Raw genomic sequence first — 21,942 nt, 5'->3', positions numbered from 1 at the left:
TGCAATATTTAATCAATGGCGTAAAATTTTAAAAGCACTTTCATCCAGCACATGGGGTTTTATACATATACCCAACCCCTCAAAAAATGTTTATGTAACCTGATACATTTCCCTTGGAGACAAACGTTGTGAGTTGGGCTGTAAGAGAAGCTGTCCATTCAAAATGTACTGTATAGGGAAAATTAATTCAGCAGCATGAAAATACCTTTAGAATTCAAATTACAGTTAGCACAATGATATCCTAGTGATTATTACAGAAAGCAAAATATTATCATTATTAGAAATTAATAAATTATTTTGGCCAAATACTACAATGTCTTCCTTTGAATTTTCTGAAACAAAATGCTTCTTAAATTCTTTTCTGTAAAGCAAAAAATAAATCTAACCTTTTGTTCTTTATTTCAAGTTAGTATAATAATAAAAAAAAATGCTTCTAACTTTACCTCAACAGGAGAGTAAAGAAGTTCATTAGTATTTTTGAACCATAATGAATTGATGTAGTTTCTAAGAAGATAAGTACTTCAGATGCTATCAAGGCATACATAAGACTTCCAGCTAATTAATGATGATAAAGTATATTTTTGAATACTCTTATGAGGACCATCTGTTGTAGAGTGAATATGGCTCTTCAAGATTAGTCTACAAATGCTGAGCAGTAGAAAGAGGTGTCTGGATTAAGTAGGAACATTAGAATCTGGTATATTCCAAATTTTCAGCATTAAAAAAAAATCCCTTTTTTAAAAACATATAAAGTAGTTGACAAGCCCAGCACTGAGGAGTTTACTGTCACGGCAATCATGCAAAAAAACCCTGATGGGATGTGGGTACCTAAACCCAAGCATGCAGTTCTCTTCCATAAGTCCAAGGTATCTGAGACAACCCCACCTCCCTGGGAACCCCAACAGTTCCGCTGCAGCAGCTGGAAGCCAGCCAGAATACCAAAGGACACAAAGGCTTTAGGAACTCAAAAGTAATTCTTCAGCAAATATTCCTACCTTGGGTCATCCATAGAGAGATGGTGCTAGGAGCAAACCTGGAATTCATTTCTTTGCTCCTTTGTGCAGGCTACCATGCAATACAGGCAAAGTTGTCCTCTATCCACATTTTGGGTTGTCACTTCTAACACCTGAATTTGTACATTGGTACCAGTAAGGAGCTCCTCCCCAGCTGCAAAGTCTGCCGTGCCTGAAGATGAAGAGAAGGTGTCCCACTGCCTTCATGGCTCATTGTTTGTAATGCTGCTGCCATCTCAGGGCTCTGATCTCTGATCTCATGAGCAGAACTACTGATTCTTCCCACACCACACCTGCTCACGGAGCACATACTCACCTGACATGTTTTACAAGGGCCCTTTTAAAGCAAGGTGACACCAATGAGCATTGGTCTCAACTGAGACTGAATCAGCTGATTTTTAGGAGCTGATTTCCAGGCTCGCCATCTGCAGATTGAACCAAGAACAATGCTGGCCACTCTAAGCTGTGATGTCCTTGCTCTGAATTGGAGCCCTGGATTTTAGATTTACCAAAACCCTTATCTTAAACATGTCAAGAACTCTGTTGGAACCTGATTGCTGGTTTCCATGATTGGCAGTGGGCACGAGTTTATTCACCTCACTGAATATGAGTTTAAATGATGCCATTGAACACCTTTGTGACGTGAAATAAATCACTTCATAAAAATCCCTCGTGTTCTCGCTAGTGTAAAACTGAGATCTGTCCCACTGGCACATTTTGAAAAGCACTAGAAAAATGTTTTTATCTGAATGGCAAATAATAGATGAATTCATGCTTAACTTGCATTTTTCCATTTTAGAAAAATTAGTTAAAAAAAAAAAACTATCATAGCAGCATAGTAATGATAATTGCAGCTTAATTATCCATAACTGATTCTTTATGCCCTGAAATAATTTATTCTCCTTTTATGCTTGTCTCTGATATCCATTAGAGTCATTACAACTGTGAGTCTATAATTACATATTTTGCATTTTAACATTCTATGCCAGTATGTGCTCTCTTCTTATCTTTCAGCTAATTTCATTACCAAAACACCAAGAAAATTTCCATATGAATTTTCCAGAAGGTTTTGGGGTAGGTCTAGCAGTTAATGAAGACTAGAGAGACTGTTCTTAGGACAGAGCTTTTGTATGTGCTCACCATACTGTTCTGTGTAGGCTGCACTGTGGTGGGATCATCATGGCAGGAAATCTGCCTTCAGGTTTGGGATTACACTTTGGCATTAGGTGGACATTAGGACACAACTAAGTGCTTGGGAGAAGAGAGGTTAGATTGTGTTTATGTTATGTTCGAAGATAAAGATGAGAATGCTCTTCTAGGAGGACCCAGGTCACTTCTGCCTGGTGGCACCACCAGTAAGGAGACACAGGATTGCCAAAAGCAATCTTACTTTCCTTGTTGTAAGTAAGCATGCTCTACGCCAAGCTACATGCACACGTATCCTTTAGCGGCGGTAGAAAATTTGGTAAAAGCATTGCAATAAAGCAGAAAATGTGCTCTTTGCTCTCTCACAGATCTCACCTTGCTTAATGCCTTCCTGTCTCAATTGCCAAAAGGTTAGTCAGCATCTGGCTCAGAAATGTGACCGTGTGGGCCACACTCTATTTCCTTCACCAAACACCAGGGAGATGCCCGTACCCAAAGGGCCCAAAAGGTGGTTTAATGGTTGCCTTGAAGAATCTTAAACTAAAAACCTGTTTTCTAACTATCCCTCTGACTCATTTAAAGCTGCCAAACACATCATTTACTCTTTCAGCTTTGCCCGTTTGTCAGATTAGAGGCTTGCTAACTATACTGACAGGATTCTACCAGAAATAGTCTGTAACCTCCCCGTGACAAGAGCCAATGCAAGCAGTACTTACCATCCCTTCACTCCAACAGCTGTTTCAGTAACAGAAAGTTTTTTTTTTTTTTCCATGGGTAACATGGTCCCAGCAAGATTGCTTGGGAGATGCAAATATTAAAATAAAATGGAAGTATGGCAGTGCCTTTTAATGGACAAATTAAGCTGAATGACAAACACGATATTGTGCAATATAAATTTCACACAGAGGACAAGTAAAATCTGAGCCGCATGCAGCAATTGGAACAAATTAATCTGATTTTCCCATGCCACACTTTTATGCCACAGAACCAAAAGAGCCTGAGAATGAAACATTAAAATTAATTTCCTACTAGAATTTAACAAAGAAAGTAGCCTGTCATTTCCTCTGATAGAAAGGGCATATTTTGATTGAGTCAGGAATTTATTTTCTTAAACAATAAAACACTTTCCTCCCTCCTTCTCTCCCAAGTTTATTATTGTTTAGATCAAGACTGGGATAAATCAGTGAGATAAGGAGAGTAAGATTATCAGTATTTCTGGGGCAGAGTTTTTATCCCTTAGGAGCATATGCTGCATGGAGCCACACAATCATAGAGTGAAAAGTTAAGCTACTACAATTATTCATCTTTATTCCTGCAACCAGTAACCTTCACAGAAGTCCAAGTGGTTATAGTGGCTGTGCTAGTTTTGGCCTGTCCCTGCGTTTTCACACCTCCCCAAGCAGCACCAACACAGCAGTGTGTTAAAAAAAAAAAAAAAAAAAAAAAAAAAAAGTTAAGTCAAAAGAAGATAGCTGTTACCAGCTTTCCTGTTTTTAATGGGTTGGAAATAGGCCAAAAGTCAGGTGCTGGAGCTCAGCAGTGAATTTGTACATACTGAAAGACAGCTCTTTGAACCTGCATCTCTTTACACACCCTGATGTACTCTAGCAGGCAAAGGACACCCCTCATATGCAACTGGAATCCCAGCCATAAAGCATACTCCTGATGGGCAAAAGAAGTCTTCTCACAGTTAAGTTCCCAGCATTGTTTCCCTGCTGGACTGGTTGGGATTCCCTGGCAAAGTAACAGCCAGCAGCAAGTGACCCAGGCTGGCCGTGGCAACTGCTCATTGAATACCGCTTAGGCAAAGTGGCACAATTCAGTGCTAGTGTTTTTTTAGTGCTTTTAAAAGAGAGAAACAGCTTTGGGCTGAGATGCTGGAGCTCACAAGACACTGGACCCCAAGGTGGAAATATAGTCCCAATACTACTGTATTTGTTGCCATGGAGCATTCTGAGATCACGGAGTCCTGTGCTGAAGGCACAGTGCCGAGTCCCCTCTCTGCCATCAGCTCTTTTCTTGCATTTAAAGTTTCTGCAACTTCAGTCTCTTTTCAGCAGTATTACAGTCCTCATCCCACACCACAACACGAATACAAGCAGAAGAATTTACAAGGTCTCTGCACAAAAGATAGCAGCCCAAAAAACAGGACTTCCCACCTTCATATACAGTTCTATGCAATCCTATTGCTCTAGCACATGACCTTTAGCAGAGCAACCCGCTGAAAAGGGCTGGCTCTTGTTATCTTTTTTAATTTAGATTTTTGTTGCTTCAATCTCCTGGTCAAGTGTTTTGCACCTTACTAATATTTAATCTGCAATTTTAAAAGCTTTGTAAATTTTTTTTCAATTTTGACATTTGATCATTTTTTTCTCTGGTTTGACTAATTCAGTTGTTAATTTTAAAGATGCTCATGTTCGTTTGCTGCACTGTTTGTGCTCTTCTTCCCCGTGGACATCCCTCCCTCCCTACCTACAAAGTAAAAATTTGTGTCCCTCTCACCATGCTACCTACACAAGTCCCATAGAGGAATGAGATCTGCTACATGGTTTCCAATGCTCTTATCTTTTTTAATTTCCTTCTTACTGTAAATTACCATAATTGTGCTTTTCTTCAAAGAAGCACAAAAGCTTTCCCTGTTCTCCACTGCTTCTGCCAGCACCTGCTCCAAAACTCACATCTGGGGTTGCTGCTTTCAGCTACTTACTGCACACTGGAACAAGCATCAGCTCATATGTCTTCACAATCAGCTAACAGTGCTCGCCCAACTGCACCCAAGTATGTTCAACAGTGGGTCAAGGATGATTAAGGAAAACCAGCAGCTCTGAAGCAGCAATTGGAGGGGAGCCAGCAGGAACCTGGCCAGCAGTTGGTGAGTTTTTTAAGCTCAGTCAGTATCTATCCTTGCAGAAGTGGAAAAGCTGTGAGGCTTATGGATTTCAGATACCTTTGTCTATAGGAAGCAAATGAAACCCTGAAACATTTTTCAACTTACACCACATCCCATGCCTTCTGCAGATGAAAGGAAAGGCAGAAGTCTGGGACCACAGACTTCCTCCTCCTCTCACAGAGACCAGCCTAGTCGGAAGGAAACGTCTACTGATTATCTCCACTTCAGAAAACAGACACAGCCTCTGGTGAAAAAACATGGGCAAAGCCCAAGGGAAACCCTAGGGGCAAAACCAGCAATTTTGCATCAAACTTCCTCAGTATTTGTGGCTTAGGAGAAGCCTGGCTTTTTTGGAGCCATGCTTTTATGCCATGCAGGAGTCCAGCTCAGGACTGCTGTTCATTGCACTCTTGACAATAAAGCAATGCCAGCTTACAAAAACCACATGCCTGAAGGCAGCGTGGCAGGAGGGCACGTTCAAAATGCACTCAGGCTCTCCTTGTGCAACTTCTTTCCGGGCCCATACTCACATTTCTAAGAGACTGGGCAAAAAAAACAAACCAAACCAAACAAACAAAAAAAAAGAAACTAAAAAAAGCCCTCAAAAGCCCACATTTATTGTCAAGGTCTCTAAAATGATGAGATTTGACAATAAGTCTTTTGCTCTTACGGTAACATGCAACTAGGCAACATGCAGCTTGATTTCTGCAGCCAGTAGATATTCAAAGTACTTTTCACATACAATAGGTGTCAATTTGACTTTATTTAAGGAAAAACGGGGGAAAAACAGTAATTTCCATAATACACAGAAGACAAGTTAGATAGCACTGCAAAAAAAAGGCTGAGTGTTTTACTTGTCACCAGTCTGCTTTGCAGCTCTACGATTAGTAATTTTAATGCAGTTTGTCATTTTGTATTATTGTTTAGCATTTTTATAATCAGCAGAGTTTGGGGTTATAAATCACAAAAAGTGTACTATTACTACTATGAAAAACTAAAAAACCCACAAAAATCACTTTCAAATAAACCATAAATATGTGATGCACATTAGTGTAACAAAACCATTTTTGTAAACATTTTCTCCAACATAACATGTGCATAAGATAAAAAATAAAAACACTGCAGTCATACAAGTTAGGGTTACTTTGACTTAAAGATACAGAAAATTATTACTTATTAAAGCTTAAAACTAAACCTAGGAGCTTTTATTTTCTTCTTTGCTTACAAAAGCACTGTTTGAAGAGTTCAATGTTGGTATACGAAGTGGTTTTGTAATACTGTTTTTTACTGGTTTTACCTTGCCATGTTGGCACTTCTGTGGAGGCAGAAGCTGCCAGATGGGCAGACCCACTGAAGGAAGGAGATTTCCTCCCTCCCCCAGAGCCTCAAAACTTCAACAGCATATATCCATGACCTGGGCATCCCTATAGCACTGGAGCATCTTCCTCTAGGTGAATAGCATCAGCTTTCAAGGACTAGATTAATTTTGACCACATAGCACTGGAAGATTTAAATCACGCAGACTGACATTCGATCGAATCAGCTTCGGCAAACTACACTACAGGGCAGCTCTGTGATTACACCCATGTCTACCATCATGTTGCATTTCCGAGTCCCCTTTAGTTCATTATAGTACAAAAGGTTGATCATTCTTCTGGCTGACCACACCGGGCCTGAAAAGAACACATCCTTCACCTTCAACACTATCCAAAAGTCATACAATTAAAAAATAATAGTTCTAGGTATTCCACCGCCAGCAAATGTAAGGCTTTCTTGAGTTTTGATTCTTTTTGGGGGGTGGGGGAGTGGGGGTTGCTGTGTGCATACGCATGCGCTGGAGGTACGCATTTACCGCTCGCTTTTCAACCATTGCGATGTTCGAAGGAGTCTTCAGCAGCAGCGCTGATCGGGGTTGAAGGATTTACAGCAGTCAGATTTGACACCAAAAGAAGGGTCTGTTGAGTCTGAGCTTTGCACACTTGGTGCTCTTGGCTTTTAATTGATTGTGTGACCAGTCGCTCGAGCCATCAGCTTGACTGAATTGAAGAATACGTGTTTAAAAAGCCCTACCTGTCATGCCATGAAGGAAAGTTAACCACAGCAGAAGACAAAGCCCATAAAACACTGAGAGCCTGTTCACTGAATGAACAGCTTAAGGCAGCTGTCAGCAAAGTACCCCACCAAAGGAATTAAAGGGGAAAAAAAAAAGAAAACAGAAAGGAAAATGGCTGAATTGTGACACTGTGCATTATTACAACACCAACAGATTATTATACACTCAAGATTTCTCAAGTAATGAACATGTAGCCACTAAACAAATTATTACTCTCAAGACATTTATTAAAAATGTCAGAACTTATTCATAAAATAAAACTGACTTAAAAAAAAAAAATAAAGGAAAAAAGCCAGAGCTGGGATCTTACATCTAAACACAGGTATACGCTGTTTTTATGAATAAGCAGTATTAACTACATTCTTAAAAGAGTTTTAGTGCATTGCATTCTTAAAAAAGAAAAACATCACCGCCCCAAAATGTTTCCTACAACATTTAACAATTTATAGAACTAGCCTAGTTAACTTTTACCTGCCTGTTACTAAGCCCATGTGTTAGAAGAGTCAAACCTCTGGTTTAGGCTAAATTCATACTTCTATTAAGGATGAAACTGGTTTTAAAAATGCTTGCTTTACCAAATTTTGTAAGCAGATTACATTAATCAGTGTCTCACTGCCATACGTTATGACTATTGCCCCAACGGACTACTCTCTCCTCCTGCTGAAACTTGCTATGCAATAACAGTCAGAAACCTTTCAATCTGGTAGTTTTGGTATTAAGATTAAATTAGACATTAATGGTTTTCTTCTAAAAACGTATAAACTAAACCACCTCTTTTATTTTATGCATTAAAAACAATGAGGTAGGCACAAAAAAATAAACATATGTAGTTTGGATTTTATTTCTTTTTTTTTCTTTTTTTTTTCTTTTTTTTTTTAGTTCTGCGAGTGCAGACTGTGGTAAAACTGTTGTTGCACTTCTAGGTTTAAACAAAAATTAAACCTTTAACTGAGGCAGTGCTAATACTGTGACATAACCAAGTTCTGGCCTAACACAGAATCATTATAGAAAATGAAATTTTTTTTCCTTTTTTTTTTTTTAATCACCTGCACATGTTTCAGGCAACACCTGGTACACAGAAAATGACTAAAGTTATTGGCCAGGCCAAAATAAAACTGCAGAAACAAAAATCCCTAAGAATTCCACCCCAAGCCCCTTCCCACCCTCCCGTCCCCAAAAAAGAAGTTATCCTAGTCACTGTGTCTTTCACATTTTATAAATATTAACTTCTTAAAACCTGCACCTCCCTCTTTGTCCACATATTGTCACATTACAAAAAAGAAATGTCAATTAAATACATTGTTAACATTACTAGACTAGATCTGCCCTCTGTTTCAGCCAGTCAGACTCTCTACACCACTTCTCACCTTCTCTTGCCTGCCTCCTGTCCACTCAACAAACAGCATGGTCATGGTAAGCCTGGTTTGTTTTTCTTCCTTTTTCCCTCCCCCCCCTCCTCTGTTTTAACACTAACAAACAGAGTCCTTCAAATCCTAGGAATACTGGAGCAGAAGGGAAAAGAAGACCTGTAGCTTTCTAGCGTGATCCCAAATCTCAAAGACATTGTAGCACCTGATGGCAATATCTTTACAGCACCAGCTGCGTCGCAGCCTCAGTTGAAAAACATAAAGAAACCTAACACCAGTGATGCCTGCACACACATTTACACAGAGTGCTGCACTCGTGCAGGTCTGTACTCCAGTTGAAAATAATTCCAAGTTATGAAGATCTCAGACTCTGGATGTCAGCAATTCCTCTCCAAATCCCACTGCTTCTACCAGCTCAGAAGTGAAGTCCTGCCAAGGGTCATGAAATAGACTTGACTGCTTCCACCTGACCGCACGGAGGCAAAGAAAACCTGCAAAGAAAAGAGATTGGCAAATTCAACAGCTAGGACAGCAGTGGCTTTAATGTGCTTTCACTGTTCCAGTATTTGCAGTGCAATTGCAGTGATGGCCTGGGCTGGTGGGGATGGAGTTGATGCTCCTCATAGTGGTCTGTAGGGTGCAGGGATCTGCACCTGTGTTAAACAGTGCTGTTAACACATCTGTGTTTTGGCTACTGCTGAACAACACTGGCACAGTATCAAGGCTTTCTCTGCAGCTCCCTCACCCCTAAAAAGCCAGTGGGCTGGGACTGGCAAAAGGCTGGAAGGAGGCAATGCTAGGACACCTGACCCAAACAGACCAAATGGATGACCTAAAACATACAGCATCATGTCAGGGAAAGGAGGGACACTGTGGTGTCCCTGAGAAGACATCTGTCTTCTCAAGCAAGCATTATGTGTGGAAAACATCTGGGCATCCACCTGCCCATGGGAGACTATGTATTAACTCTTAATTTTGTCTAGCCTGCATGTAAAAGCTGTTTTATTAAACTTTGCTGTCTTATTAAACTGTCCATATCTCGATCCATGAGTCTTTTTGCCTTCTGACTAATTTCTTTCCCTTCCATGGATAAGGGGAGAGACCTTGAGGCTGGCTGGGCGTTTGGCTGATTGTAAGGGTCAACCCAACCTAAGTACCCAACTGAAGTACACGTTTATCATCTTGGCAAAAAACTTGGTGGGAGGGAATGTACCTTGTCGTTGCGTTCACATAAGAATTTGAGTCTTTGTGCCCTTTTGTGCATGAACACACCATCCAAGTGTCCAGTTTCCACCGACCGTATCTCGATAGCTTTTTCTCCCCAGCCCATGATCTGGTTAGATCGGATGTATGCTTTGGAAAGAAAACAGCACATTAGGAGAGACAGAGGGCAACAGGAGAAATGGAAAAAGCACAGACTATCCTGACACACTCCAGTTAAAAATTACCTGCATGTGCGTTATTGTAGGTACACACATGTTCTAAGTGCTATTTCTGGCCTCAGAACATTAAAGATGCCTAAAAAATAATTTTAATTTTAATTTCTTTTGGATGTTTTCTATGTTACATACTTCTTCCTTGAGCATTCGTAACAAAGGAAACTTAATAACCTTTAATTAAATGGAAGGAACATGGAGTTTTTACACAGGTCTTTTCTGCCAAGTCTGGGACAAAGAGACATATTAATTAGGTGTTGACTAGGAGAAAGCAGAAGCCAAGGTTTAAATAGACTAAGCCCATCCACTACAGTGTGTCCCAAGCACCAGCTCTGTATCTTTTGTGTTATTTTCCCTTCTTGATGGAGTTTGTCAGCAAAACCAAAGAATGAGAGGGAAAGGTAAATCTAGAAAAAAATTACCTAGCCTCTCTTAATAGGAATAATAATTGAAAAACTGATCTCCTTGAGAAAACAAACTGAAAACGGTTCTGTGTATCTCACAAGAGGTTCACATTAAGCTCTCAAAGTAGAAATATTATTATTTGACATACTGCATCCCTTTGTGTAAAATAAAACAACAAATCAAACATTTTTCCTTAGAGTGTCCCAAATAACACAGATTAGGGGTCACATGAGGAAAAAAATTATTTTTGATAGTAGTAAGAAAATGAAATAAAAAATAAAGTCACCAGCATTATAAAAATGTATATTCACATAGCAATTTGATGGACAGTTTCAGGAATTCTGTCAAAAATAACTTAAGGGAGCTTAATGAAGACTAAACTGTTGCATGCATACTTTACAGAAGAATAAAAAGGACTTCATAGCCAGCAAAATTTTAAAGTATTTAATTTTACTTTCCTTTTATGTAACACATTAGTTTTCAGTGAAATTAAATCAAATTATCTACTACAGTATAATGTACGCCAACAGTGCATATACCATCCCGATTGAAAATTATTCCTTTTTAGATTTTCCACTAGTGCTAATTGAGCCAAATAGTTACTAAAAATTGCCAGATGAGATGTTCAGATGGTCTTGATGGCCTCAGTGCCATTTACTACTTTACAAGCATTCAATCTTCAAAGGCTCTGGAATTTGCCAGCTGATATTTTCTGCTTGCTTTTAGATCTAGTCAAGAGTTAATCAGCACAGGAGGGAACATGCTGTGCATCTAACTTCTTTAAATTTCCTCCTGCATTGTTGTTCTTGTTGCTCAAACAGCTATCAGCTGTTGTCTCCCAATATGTGCAGCCATCCCACAGCCCATAAAATGCAATGTGCTTGCCCAACAAAAGGAGGGTGTGCCTACAGCCCATGCTTTGCTCTGCACTGAATTACAGCAGCACAAGCAGGAGGCATTCTGGTGTGTACTTGTGTACTACACTCACTGTTCTCATTCTCAGCCTTATTTTGAGCTAGAGAGATGAGGGAGAATGGTGCTAGGAGAGATAAGGAATCTGAAGGTGAATTAAAGCTATCAAATGAGGTACACCTTTTGTTATCTACATAGACTTACCCATAATATTTTACTCATCTGCCACTTTATATGCCTTTATACTGAAAGGTTTCCGCAACTTTGTGGCTGTCTGACAAAAATTCTGCAGCAGCCTACAGAGGTCATGGTGAGTTTCTCAGTTGTGAACTCCTCAACTTGATTGTTTGGGTTTTATTCACAAAAACTTTAGCACAAAGCAGATCCATATGATTACTCTTCACTTTCCACAGCTTTTTTCCAGAAATAAAAAGCACTGACTTCAGATGCAGAAGCAGCACACTCGATGTTCCCTCCTTCTGCCCATGTGCACACAGACTCACACTCCCTAAGAGCACATGGCTCACCAGAGGCACTTACCAACTGAAGTTGGCATTTCCCCCCACTGCAGAACCACATCCTTGGTTATCCTTCCATATGTGTTGACATAAACTCCTTCATCCTCGTAGCAGACCAGCAGCTCCATTCCATCCGTGTTTGGGAGGATGATGATTGCATGAGGTTGGATACTACTCTGGATCTACAGAGACAGAAGAGGAAGCATTTTTAATGCTGCAGAGCCTGTGCTAGAAGAAAAGGACAGGGGAATTTGGTTTTGGCTGACACATGAGGGATTCACAGAATCATAGGATGGCTTGGGATGGAAGGGACCCTAAAGATCATTTAGTCCCAAATTCACTCACTTTACAAGGGCTATATCTGCTGCCCTCAAGCTAGACACCACAGTGACACAGTGATCAAGACCTGTAAACCCTTGGAGCAGAAGTCCTCTCATCTTAAGGCAGACATCTAAATGAGGAAACATTAATTTCTCTGTAGGGGTGCCCATTTCTTTCCATCTGCAGAAAGGGAGCCTGGAGGCAAGCAGAGCAGATGCAGACCTCAGATCTCTGCACTGCACTGAACAGTGCTTGGGGTGGCCCATCTGACACCTCTGTGTACAATGAACAACAAGAAACCTTGGCAGCTAAGGTCACCTGGTGTTTGCCAACCCTTTCTTGGGTTGGCAAGAAACCAACCCTTCGGCTGTTGTGTCATTTGTGAGCTGGAGATGTGCAGGGTACTCAGCCCTTTAGTTGCCACCCCTGAAACAGTCACACTGGTCCTCACCAGTTCTGAGTGGGCAACTCCAAACCATAGAGACATACTAAGTATGAGGTGAGGACTGACTGTGAGACACAAACTCCAAAGCACATGTGGCTGTATCTGTTCAGACCCCTGCACCCAATGAGGGGCACTGCAAACATCTGGCAGTGATCCACAAGGACAGTCTAACACATTGGTCATTTGGGGAAATGGAGGGGTTGGAGGTGGGGGGGTGATCCACCAGAAAGAAAAAGTCCAGACGTAACAGCAGCTCTTACATGTGTTGGTAGATAAATATCATAGACCGATCCTGAATCCACGTCAACAGCATGGAAGCCAGCGCAGGAGCCATAGATCACTTTTAGTCTCTGACCCTCTTCTACAGTTAGATCCACCAGCAATGGCTTATGTACCAATTCTCCAAATGACTGTGAGACAACCATCAGTGAGATTTACTTTACTGCTTAGAACAACGATGGGGTTTATAAAAACATGTTCACATGCACACATTGTGAGTTTATTCCTCCACATTCCTCTGGTCCCTAGACACCAGACCCATTAGGCTGACACATCTCTCATGGTCAGATTACTCTGCAAACTATTGCATTTCAATCACCTATTTTCTGTAGGGTTTACTTGGTCCATTTGGTTTTTTATTAAGAATTGTTTTCCCCAAAGTTCAGGGTAATTTGGCACTTCTGTAGTACTTCAATCTGCACGACCCACAGTAACTGTCTGTAAACCAGCCTGGCAATTATACCAAGCCAACTAATTTCATTCCAGCAATATTCAAAAACAATCCCATAGCATTGCTGAATATCACTTCATGACTTGCTCTGCTCAGACAAAGAAGCTTAGTCCACTTCTCTCTGTCCCATGTTTTATTAATAGAGAGAGCAAACAAAAACTCATGATGTTGTGTCATTATTAGCTTATATTCAGTTACAATTTAGACCTTTAAATGTATTGACTCTTAGAATTTTAAAAAGCCCTCTTAAATTAAAATATAACACAAAGTTTGCAGAGATTTATCAAAGAACTCGGAATATGACCATGGCACAATGTCAGAACATTTTTGTAAAAGGTATAACTGCAAGTGATTATGAGAAAATCCTATCTATGGCTAAAATATACTGTTACCTTAAAGGCCATAAATTTATGGTATGGCTTTGGTGCCCATGCATAGACTTCCACAGAACTCTTCAATGCAATTACCAAGAACTTGATTCGTTCATATTTTACTGAAATTAAAGAAAACAAAAAAGAATTGAGCCAAATGCCAAAGTCATTGCAGTTACATCAAGAAAGAAGGCAAGTTAGGTAAGTATGAAGAAATACTGTAATTTTGAGAGTTTAGTAGCATTTCATTTTAGGATTGCTACTTCTGTGTAGTTAAGCTCTTTGATACATTTATGCTGCAGAAGTCATTACTCTTACTAGCAACCGATCATGTTATCATCTTTAGAATTAAGTAGTCAGTACTTATTTCCACTTATTTTTTTCCACATTGGACAGTGCTTAGTCATCAAGACAAGAAAAGCTAATTTCAGATATGTTCCAATAAAAGAAGGCCGTGACTGTGGAAGAGTCCATTACTGGCAGTTCTAGTCACAACAATGGTAGTTTGAGCTGATGGAAAAAATACCCAGAAGAAAGGATGAAGAAATGAAAATTACAACATAACTCAATTTCAAAAGCAAAATACAAGCTTAATAGTGGAGCACTTTCCTCTGTCCCTAAATCCTGAGATAACTCATTTGAGAAAAAGAAAAAAAACCCACATAATTTATCAGAAATAAAGCGTCGTTATACTAGTGATCTATGCTACTACTTGCTGTTTGAACTCTGCAGGAAAGCAAGACTGAGCTCTAAGTGTTAAGGGACTTGACACTTCTTCAATAGACAAAAAAAAGTCTCTCAACCTCCACAGCTGTACTGACTAAAAACAGAGCTTTTGTTCGGTCTTGTCTAGCTTACAAGACTTCCTGGAATTTTTTCACGGGGAAGAGGGGGGTGTTGAACAAAACCACCTCATCTGTGAAAGGGGACATTTGATAATTCTTATTATTTGCTCTGGGTGCTATCTGGGAATTCACCCAAATCGTAAGTTTCAAAAGAGCAATTTCTCATTTAGAGGAGCCAAAAGTTGCCTGAAGCAACTGAGATCCATAAATACCACTTCACCCTGACATCGGAGACCCCTGTTGCATCAAAGAGACAAGGAAGTGATCAGTGCCAGCTGCCTCGGTGACAGCGTCCAGACTGAAGCCCAGCCACTGGCAGAGCTCTCCTTCTTGGGAACTGAAGCGCAGCTGTCAAAGAGGCCTCGCACTACCTGAAAACATCTACTGTGTTTCTGTGGCTCAGGGGGAAGTTCAGTGCCAGGCTGCAGCCCAGGCTAACAAACCCCTCTTCATCAGGAAGAGAATGCTCTTTGTTTCAGAAGCTTCCCTGCTGGAAAGCCTCCTTTCAATAGCTGCTGATGTATTGTTAACAGGCCACTTCATTATGCTGCTGACACCCTGGGGTATGATACCAGAGAAGTGCATTATTAATTGTTTTCGGGGTCAAGCTCCTGGTTCAGCAGTCACTTACTGCCATTGTTATTGATTACGCCCCATTAGCAGGTTTTTCCAAGAGCACACGCTCGACAGGAGGAGACTGGGAACAGTCTGATTGCTGCTGCTCCACACTGACTGACACAGCTGGAAAGGAACTGAGCTGGCTCGTGGGAGAAAATCAAATCAGAGCAACATCCACTGCCCATTAGGATGCATCATGAAACTGAAGCAGCAGAAAGAGCACTTGGTTCATATTCCCACCTGCAGGACAGCAGGCTCACTGAATATACTTGGCTGGCTGTGAATGCTACATGTCTTTCACCAGCTTTGGTGGAAGTTTCTATACCCTAATCCATTTAAATTACTTAAAACCACTCAAAGGGCACCTGCCTGGTGAAAACACATTTGATTCTGTAACTGTACTGCAGCAGATCTAAGATGGCATTAGGAAATTTCATGAGTTAAGAGGAATCAGTGAATCATCCTGAAGTTACAGACATGCTTCTGTTCCCAGATCCTTCCCCAGAGCTCATCTGCTACCTGAGCTTTCTTTCTCCTCCTACTTTTTTTTTTCCTTCCAGTCTCTAAAATTTACATTAAAGAGAGACTTTTTCAATCTATTCCAGCATGTAAATTCATCATGGTAAAAAATATGGGAAACTTAGTAAAGGAAACAGTTGTTGAGGATGAGAATTCCTCTATTACCTAAAGAGGGGGTGAAATGTTACCAGCCCTCACTGCCCATATCAGCACCCTTCTGGAAGCTGCATCCATTACAGGAAGGAGATAGATGGGATTTGCACGATTTCCAGTTTCCAGCCCATCATCCCACCACAAAACCCCTCTCATCTTCGATTTAACCCCGTAACTTGCCATTTTGGTGCTTTCCCAGCAAGTTCACCCTGAGAAACAGATAAGACAACTAGAAATAGAACCAACCAAACCATGAACCCAATAGCTACATGCACTGCAGTTCCCTTTCTCAGCCATCCTTTATCCCAACTTACTTGATTACTGCATTTGCTACTCACCAACTTTATAGTGCACACAGCCTTCCAAGTCACCCACCGTTGTCCAGCCCTGTTTCTTTTCTACCTCAGGATCATTGTGAAGGATTTTATTTCTTAACCATGACAGATAGTAAACTCGCAACTTGTTCTTCTTACCTGACCACAAAATGAAAAAAAAAGTTTATCTCCATAGGAAGATACTTGCAAAAAGCCCTACCCAGGCAAACAGAAAGCTCTGCAAAACAAAAATTAAGGAGAAAATGCTGCAACCACAGAAATCTCCCTCAGTTTTTCATCCACAATAGCTTCACTCCAGACTCCACCCAGATATGCGCTTTCCCATTAATCAATGACAGATACACATGGTAGGACCACACAAACATAAATGACAAACTCAAGGAAACAACTCTCCAGCTATCTGGTTCTTAGGACCAAGACAACTTCCACTAGAACAGGGAACTCCCACAACAAGAGCACCAGAGAGTCATACACTGAGATTAAAAATATAAATCCGTAACTGAGTCAGAATGGCTCTTTTAGACACAAAACTGTAGGAGAGCAGCAGGATGGAATGTGAGACCTGAAACTTCATCTGCTTGCTAAAAACTGATGACTGCTTTGTCAGCAACCCTTCCCTTCAGCTGCAGGGGTGTAATACTTACCAGGCTGCTCACAGAAACTGTGAGAGGTGTTTCTTCTCCACAGGTGAAAGAAGCTACCTGCCCAGGCTGCCCTATCATCAACTGACAACTTCATCAAAACACACCTCTTAGAATGCCTCTTAGAATGCAAAGCAAGGTTCATGATAACATTTACCACTGATTCTTTATCAATTAATGGGCCAGAAAGCATTTGTTGAGCTAGTGAGAAGATGGCCCTAAATGCATATACTCAAACCTTGCATCCTCCTTTCTCCAGCTGCTTGGAACCATTACAGTTCCACAGATTAAGCTGCATCTGAGGGAGATCAGAGATCATCCCTGCTTTGACTAGTAGCCATTTAACAAGGCTCCATAAGGTCTCTTTGAAAGGAAAGGAAACAGGAGATGACCTCAGGGACCCTACTTGTCAGCAGAGTAGCTCCATGCTCCTGCTGCACCAGCCACAATAAGGAGCCATGTGTCTTCCGAGAGTTTCTCAGCCACTGGAGGTGAGAGGGAGAGAGGTGACCTGTACTGCAGTCACTGCTGGGCTGGCCAAGTGACACCCTACTGGTCTGTGCTGTCAAAAGCCACCACCTATCAAGATGACACACCTGGCAGCCTGCCAGCCAGATCGAGATAGCTACAGAGTTCAGCTCAGCGTCTTTAATTTGTCATTTAAATTTTCACAACATACCTACTGACAGATTAGTTCACAGCTCGGGGGATACTGGCTGCAGCAGGACAAGAGGCTTGAGCACTGAGACCAGCTCTACACTGGGGGGCTGGAGCTGGCACAGACCCCCTACCCTGATAGTAAGGGATCCCCTAACAGAGCTAGGCTTGTCAGGAAAAGCATCTGCAGGGGGCTGGGGCAGCAATGTGGGGAAGCACAGCTTGCAAACAGGCTTCTCCATGGACTCCAGCACCACAAGCCACTGCATTAAAAAGACACACAGTCTAAAAGACCTTTTAAAGATTTCTTGGATGGGAAAGGACAAGAGGAAAAGAGGAGGCAGTTTCAAAGTAAAAAATCTGTTCAGTAAGCTCAAAATGGAATTGGAGAGGCAATTGCAAATGCTGGATCTTCTACTCAATTTTAAAAGCCCTTCTGTTCTGATGCCATGCAATGAAATGTGAAGTAACACTGCACTATCTTTTGTTTATCTCCATTACAAATGGGACTATAGATTTAGCAGTAAATTAGTACCCTGATTTACTTTCTGACTTAGTATTTAGTAAGCCATATTTCATAAAGGGGTAAAGCTCTACCACTCCTGTAGCTTTCTCAAGATCTGGAGGACTAGAGCAGGAAACACTATTTCTTTAAGTTCCACATGTAACCAAGAAAAGGTCTTTCCATGAAAACACTGCAAATGATAGCCACAAGGGCTCTTTTAAAAACACTGAAAAATAGGAAACAGTTCAGATCACTTGCCCAGATCAAGCCACTGCAGTTCTGGGCAAGAAAGAACTCAGAGGGCTCAGGGTCTCTACAATGTACCAAATGCTTTCAAAACCATGCTGAGTTCCTGCCCACAAGGAGACAGATTCTGCCTCAGCTATTTCCATGGTTGTAGGTTCCCCAGTAGCTTAGTCAAACTTTAAGACTCAGAACAATCAGTACACATGGGAATTTCCCAGCATGTGGCTACTTTTTTCCTTTTGATTCACATGATATGCACCATGGTGCTTCTCTCCAACCAGAAATATTTTTCAAAACAACTGAGAAATATCTCAAGTGTGTTCCCATTGTGTTCTGGTGTCTAGACCACAAGGAAAAGTCACAAGACAGGAAATTCCTCTGCCTTTCTGCAGCCTGACATGAAAAGAGCAGAACTGGTTAGTTATATAAACATTGCTATGCATTTATTTCAACAAGTTATGCTGCTCTTAATGTTCATATTTGGAGTGGGGGAGATTAGATCCTTCTCCTTATAATGCTCTTGTAAAGTCCGTTTAAACAGCTCTCACAATTCTGGAGTTTTTTATTTTTTGCAGGGATCTATTCCTTATGATCCTGAAATAAGAGAGGAAACTCTACTCCAGGCATCACATGAGCTAATCAGACAGTGAATTGTACATAGTTTCAAATGCAAAGTCCTTTTTCCTATATTGAGTTTTTTGTTTTTATTGTCACTGTGGATTTTAATTATTAAGCAGGCAGATTCCAACCAGTTCTTCCACTCTGTCATCTCTGCTTACTTTCCTGGTGCCACCATCAGCCAGCTGGGCTGGCAAAACCCTCAGGGAGCCACAACTGGAGCATGCTCTGCATGCACGTTGCCGCTTTCTCCTCCAGCATTTTTATGACTCTGCATTGTATCACCTGAGCAGATGAAACTATGTCTTTTGCCTCTCAACGGCATGAACTGAAGCACCAATCAACTACTCTTGCTTTACCCACGAGGCTTTCTTGAGCCATTTTTAGCAGGCTCAGTATCAAAAGCTTTGTTGCCAGAAAGTTCTATATTTCAAATATAAATAGGGCCAAGAACTGATTTCATGTTTTCAGACTGAAGAGTGTGTCTATTAAAAGCAAGTTTAGGTGACAATCCTCTCAAAATCCTAACGCACTGCAACTTGGCACAACGCAGTGACACCTTTCAAACCCCACCACCATCAGCACATCACTTCCCAAAAAACTCAGGGGAACCTATGGCTGAGTGCACCACAGTGAGCTGAACAATGCTTCCAGTGAAGCTGTAGCAGTACTGGGACAAAGCTCAGAAACAGGTCTGTCACTAATCTGCCAAAAGACACCATTTTTACAGGAACATATCCTCACTCCAGCATTCCAATTTTGCCTGGAGAGGTGAAGCAACACATCACAAATGAAAAAATACTTAGGGAAGTCCAGCATGAGGGCAAAAAACTGAGATGTGCAGCACAGAAAACAAAAGCAGGATATAAGGGGAAGCTTGGGCATAACAGCATTATGGTTTCACTGAATACGCTCCCCCAGCCCTGCCTTTCACTGAGCAAGAATGCCTCTTCTGCCTCATACTCCAGTAACCTCCCATAAAACACAGGAGATGGCACAGACACAAAGGCATAAAACAGCCAAAGATCAGCTGATTTCTTAAGGGTTAATGTAGCGTGTCTCCACAGAGGAAGCAATAGTTTTGAAGGAAACAAAGCAAACGGATGTGTCAGGGTACTCCAATTGTGACTGACGCAAAAACAAATAAACTTAAAACAATTATACACAAGACTGAATCACAGACACCTGTGATTTGTGTAGGATATGTTTCAAATCAACAGATTTTACACAAGTTGGATTATACAATATTTTTGTTTACAAGGTTTGCTATATAATAAACTCCATCAAATAGTGCCTTTCAAACAGCTTATATTTTAACATACAGCATTAGACATCAAAAGGACGCACAGCAGGCTGTGTATTTTTAAACGCTGTTTGATTCATCTTTTCTTTTTATAGATTTCACAGCATTGCTGTATCTGAGCATGTAGCAAGTGGAGAGCCAATAAAATTCAGTTGTTCCAGACAGAAACAAATCCCGTGTTGATGACAGTTGCATGGGCATAGTTCTTTGGATCTGTGGTAACACAACACTGGTAATGCACTAAATGCCACTAAATTGTCTAATTTGTGTCCTTTTGAACAAGTGTTGGGAGAGCCAGAGAGCTCCTCCAGCAGACTTAAGAGAGGTTCTAGAGCCTAGATAAAATTTAGGTGAACAACAACAATGAATCCTGTGAGAAACCTCGTGTAACATCATACACACACAGCATAGCAAAGGCTGATTTCCCCAACAAACCAAAACAAAAGGTAAATGGCTGAACACCACCTGTGAAGAAAGACTAACAATGCACCACATCAAATTGTCCAACATCAGTTGAACTTATGCCATAACTTTCTGGAGCCAAAGAGTCTGGAACCTCAAGCTTCATAAAACACACTTTTCATCAGCAGACACAAAACAAACACAAGCATCACCACCACCCTACATCTTCCATTGTTTTGCCATTCCCAAGTAGCACACAGTGAGAGACCATGCACCAATCTGCCTTCTCACTCTGGTTACATCTACACCATGTACACACTGTACTCCTCTCTCTCACACTTTTACTGTACCTCACTCTTACTTCCCTATTCTGCAAGAGCTTTCCCCATTCTACAGATTTTAACACACAAGAAAAACATCCTTAAAGCTATTTTCCCAAACTTCACAAAACATTAACTTCCAGCCCTCAAATACTGAACAAGGAAACACAGTCAGACATTTCTCACAAACTCATGCAGCATTTTTAAAGGTCACCCTACAGAAGGAAGGACAGGGAGCAAGTAGGCATGGGTGTTGTGTGGAAAACTTTTCATTTGCAGAAATAAACTGTAGACTCTGAGATGAAATGATGGAAAACCCACTGACTTCAGTCAGGACTTCCCCCTCAATACATAGGCTGCCAAGAAAATCCTTCTGCCACACCATGCCACACGGAGGAAAAATATAATGTTCAACAGTTAACTTTACCAGAAATTGTCACCAAGACATTCAGCCCTTCAAGTACATCCATTTGCTGGAATCGTCTTCGATTGATGAGTGGATAAACCTTCCCCTGCCCACTTCTGTCTAGTAACATCAGACCACTTTCAGTGCCCACCAACAAGTTCACTCCTAGAAAAAACAAAACCAAAGATCCAAGTTAGTACTTTTCCTCACATATTCTGAGGAACTGATGATTGATAGAGCAACTGTCTTGTTTCAAGCAGGTCTGACCACTGCTGACTGGGTCTCCATTGCCTGTAGCCTAAAGATCTCCTGATGCAGAGGCTCTCTATACTACCTGCCCACAGTGTCTATTGACACCAAACAGCATTAAAGAGAATAAGAGTCTGGCAGACCACAGAAAGCTTTCCAGAGCACTAGTTACCCTAAAAAAAGGCATGCTAATGTTGGAAGGAGGGATGAAGCACAAAGTGGTATGCAAGCCTATGTATTCCAAAGATGTGTTAGCTGTTGTTAGGGAGGTGGTAGTATGATGCTCTTGACAAGAAGATGGCAATAAAAACAGTTCCCACTGGGAGAAACAGGTTGTGTTGCAGCCCTTCCACAAAAGGCTAGGTACCGGGTTTGTTCCCAGCTTCACAATAATCTTTTCTGTCTGAATGTTAAAACTAGAGGAAATACAGTAATCTTGTGTTTCCACAGGCTTCTCC

General features: G+C 41.0%; 1 protein-coding gene across 10 annotated transcripts in view; it reads right to left on the bottom strand.

The window, feature by feature from the left end:
• Positions 1-5,793: 5,793 nt before the first annotated feature.
• The window catches only part of MAP4K4 (mitogen-activated protein kinase kinase kinase kinase 4), a 164,345-nt gene continuing 148,196 nt past the window's right edge, over positions 5,794-21,942 (bottom strand). For all 10 annotated transcript variants that reach the window (XM_072932694.1, XM_072932698.1, XM_072932704.1 and 7 more), the window contains 7 exons: positions 21,257-21,400; positions 16,141-16,275; positions 13,689-13,789; positions 12,827-12,976; positions 11,823-11,982; positions 9,743-9,882; positions 5,794-9,020 (listed from right to left, as the gene is read on the bottom strand). In XM_072932694.1, the coding sequence (XP_072788795.1) occupies positions 8,937-9,020; positions 9,743-9,882; positions 11,823-11,982; positions 12,827-12,976; positions 13,689-13,789; positions 16,141-16,275; positions 21,257-21,400 (914 nt within the window). In that variant the 3' untranslated portion in view covers positions 5,794-8,936. The remainder of the gene's footprint in view (positions 9,021-9,742; positions 9,883-11,822; positions 11,983-12,826; positions 12,977-13,688; positions 13,790-16,140; positions 16,276-21,256; positions 21,401-21,942) is intronic.

Source organism: Taeniopygia guttata, chromosome 1, assembly GCF_048771995.1.
Source record: "Taeniopygia guttata chromosome 1, bTaeGut7.mat, whole genome shotgun sequence".
NCBI lineage: Eukaryota > Metazoa > Chordata > Aves > Passeriformes > Estrildidae > Taeniopygia > Taeniopygia guttata.
The sequence above is the reverse complement of the archived record's forward strand: the minus strand, read 5'-3'. Positions and strand labels throughout refer to the sequence as shown.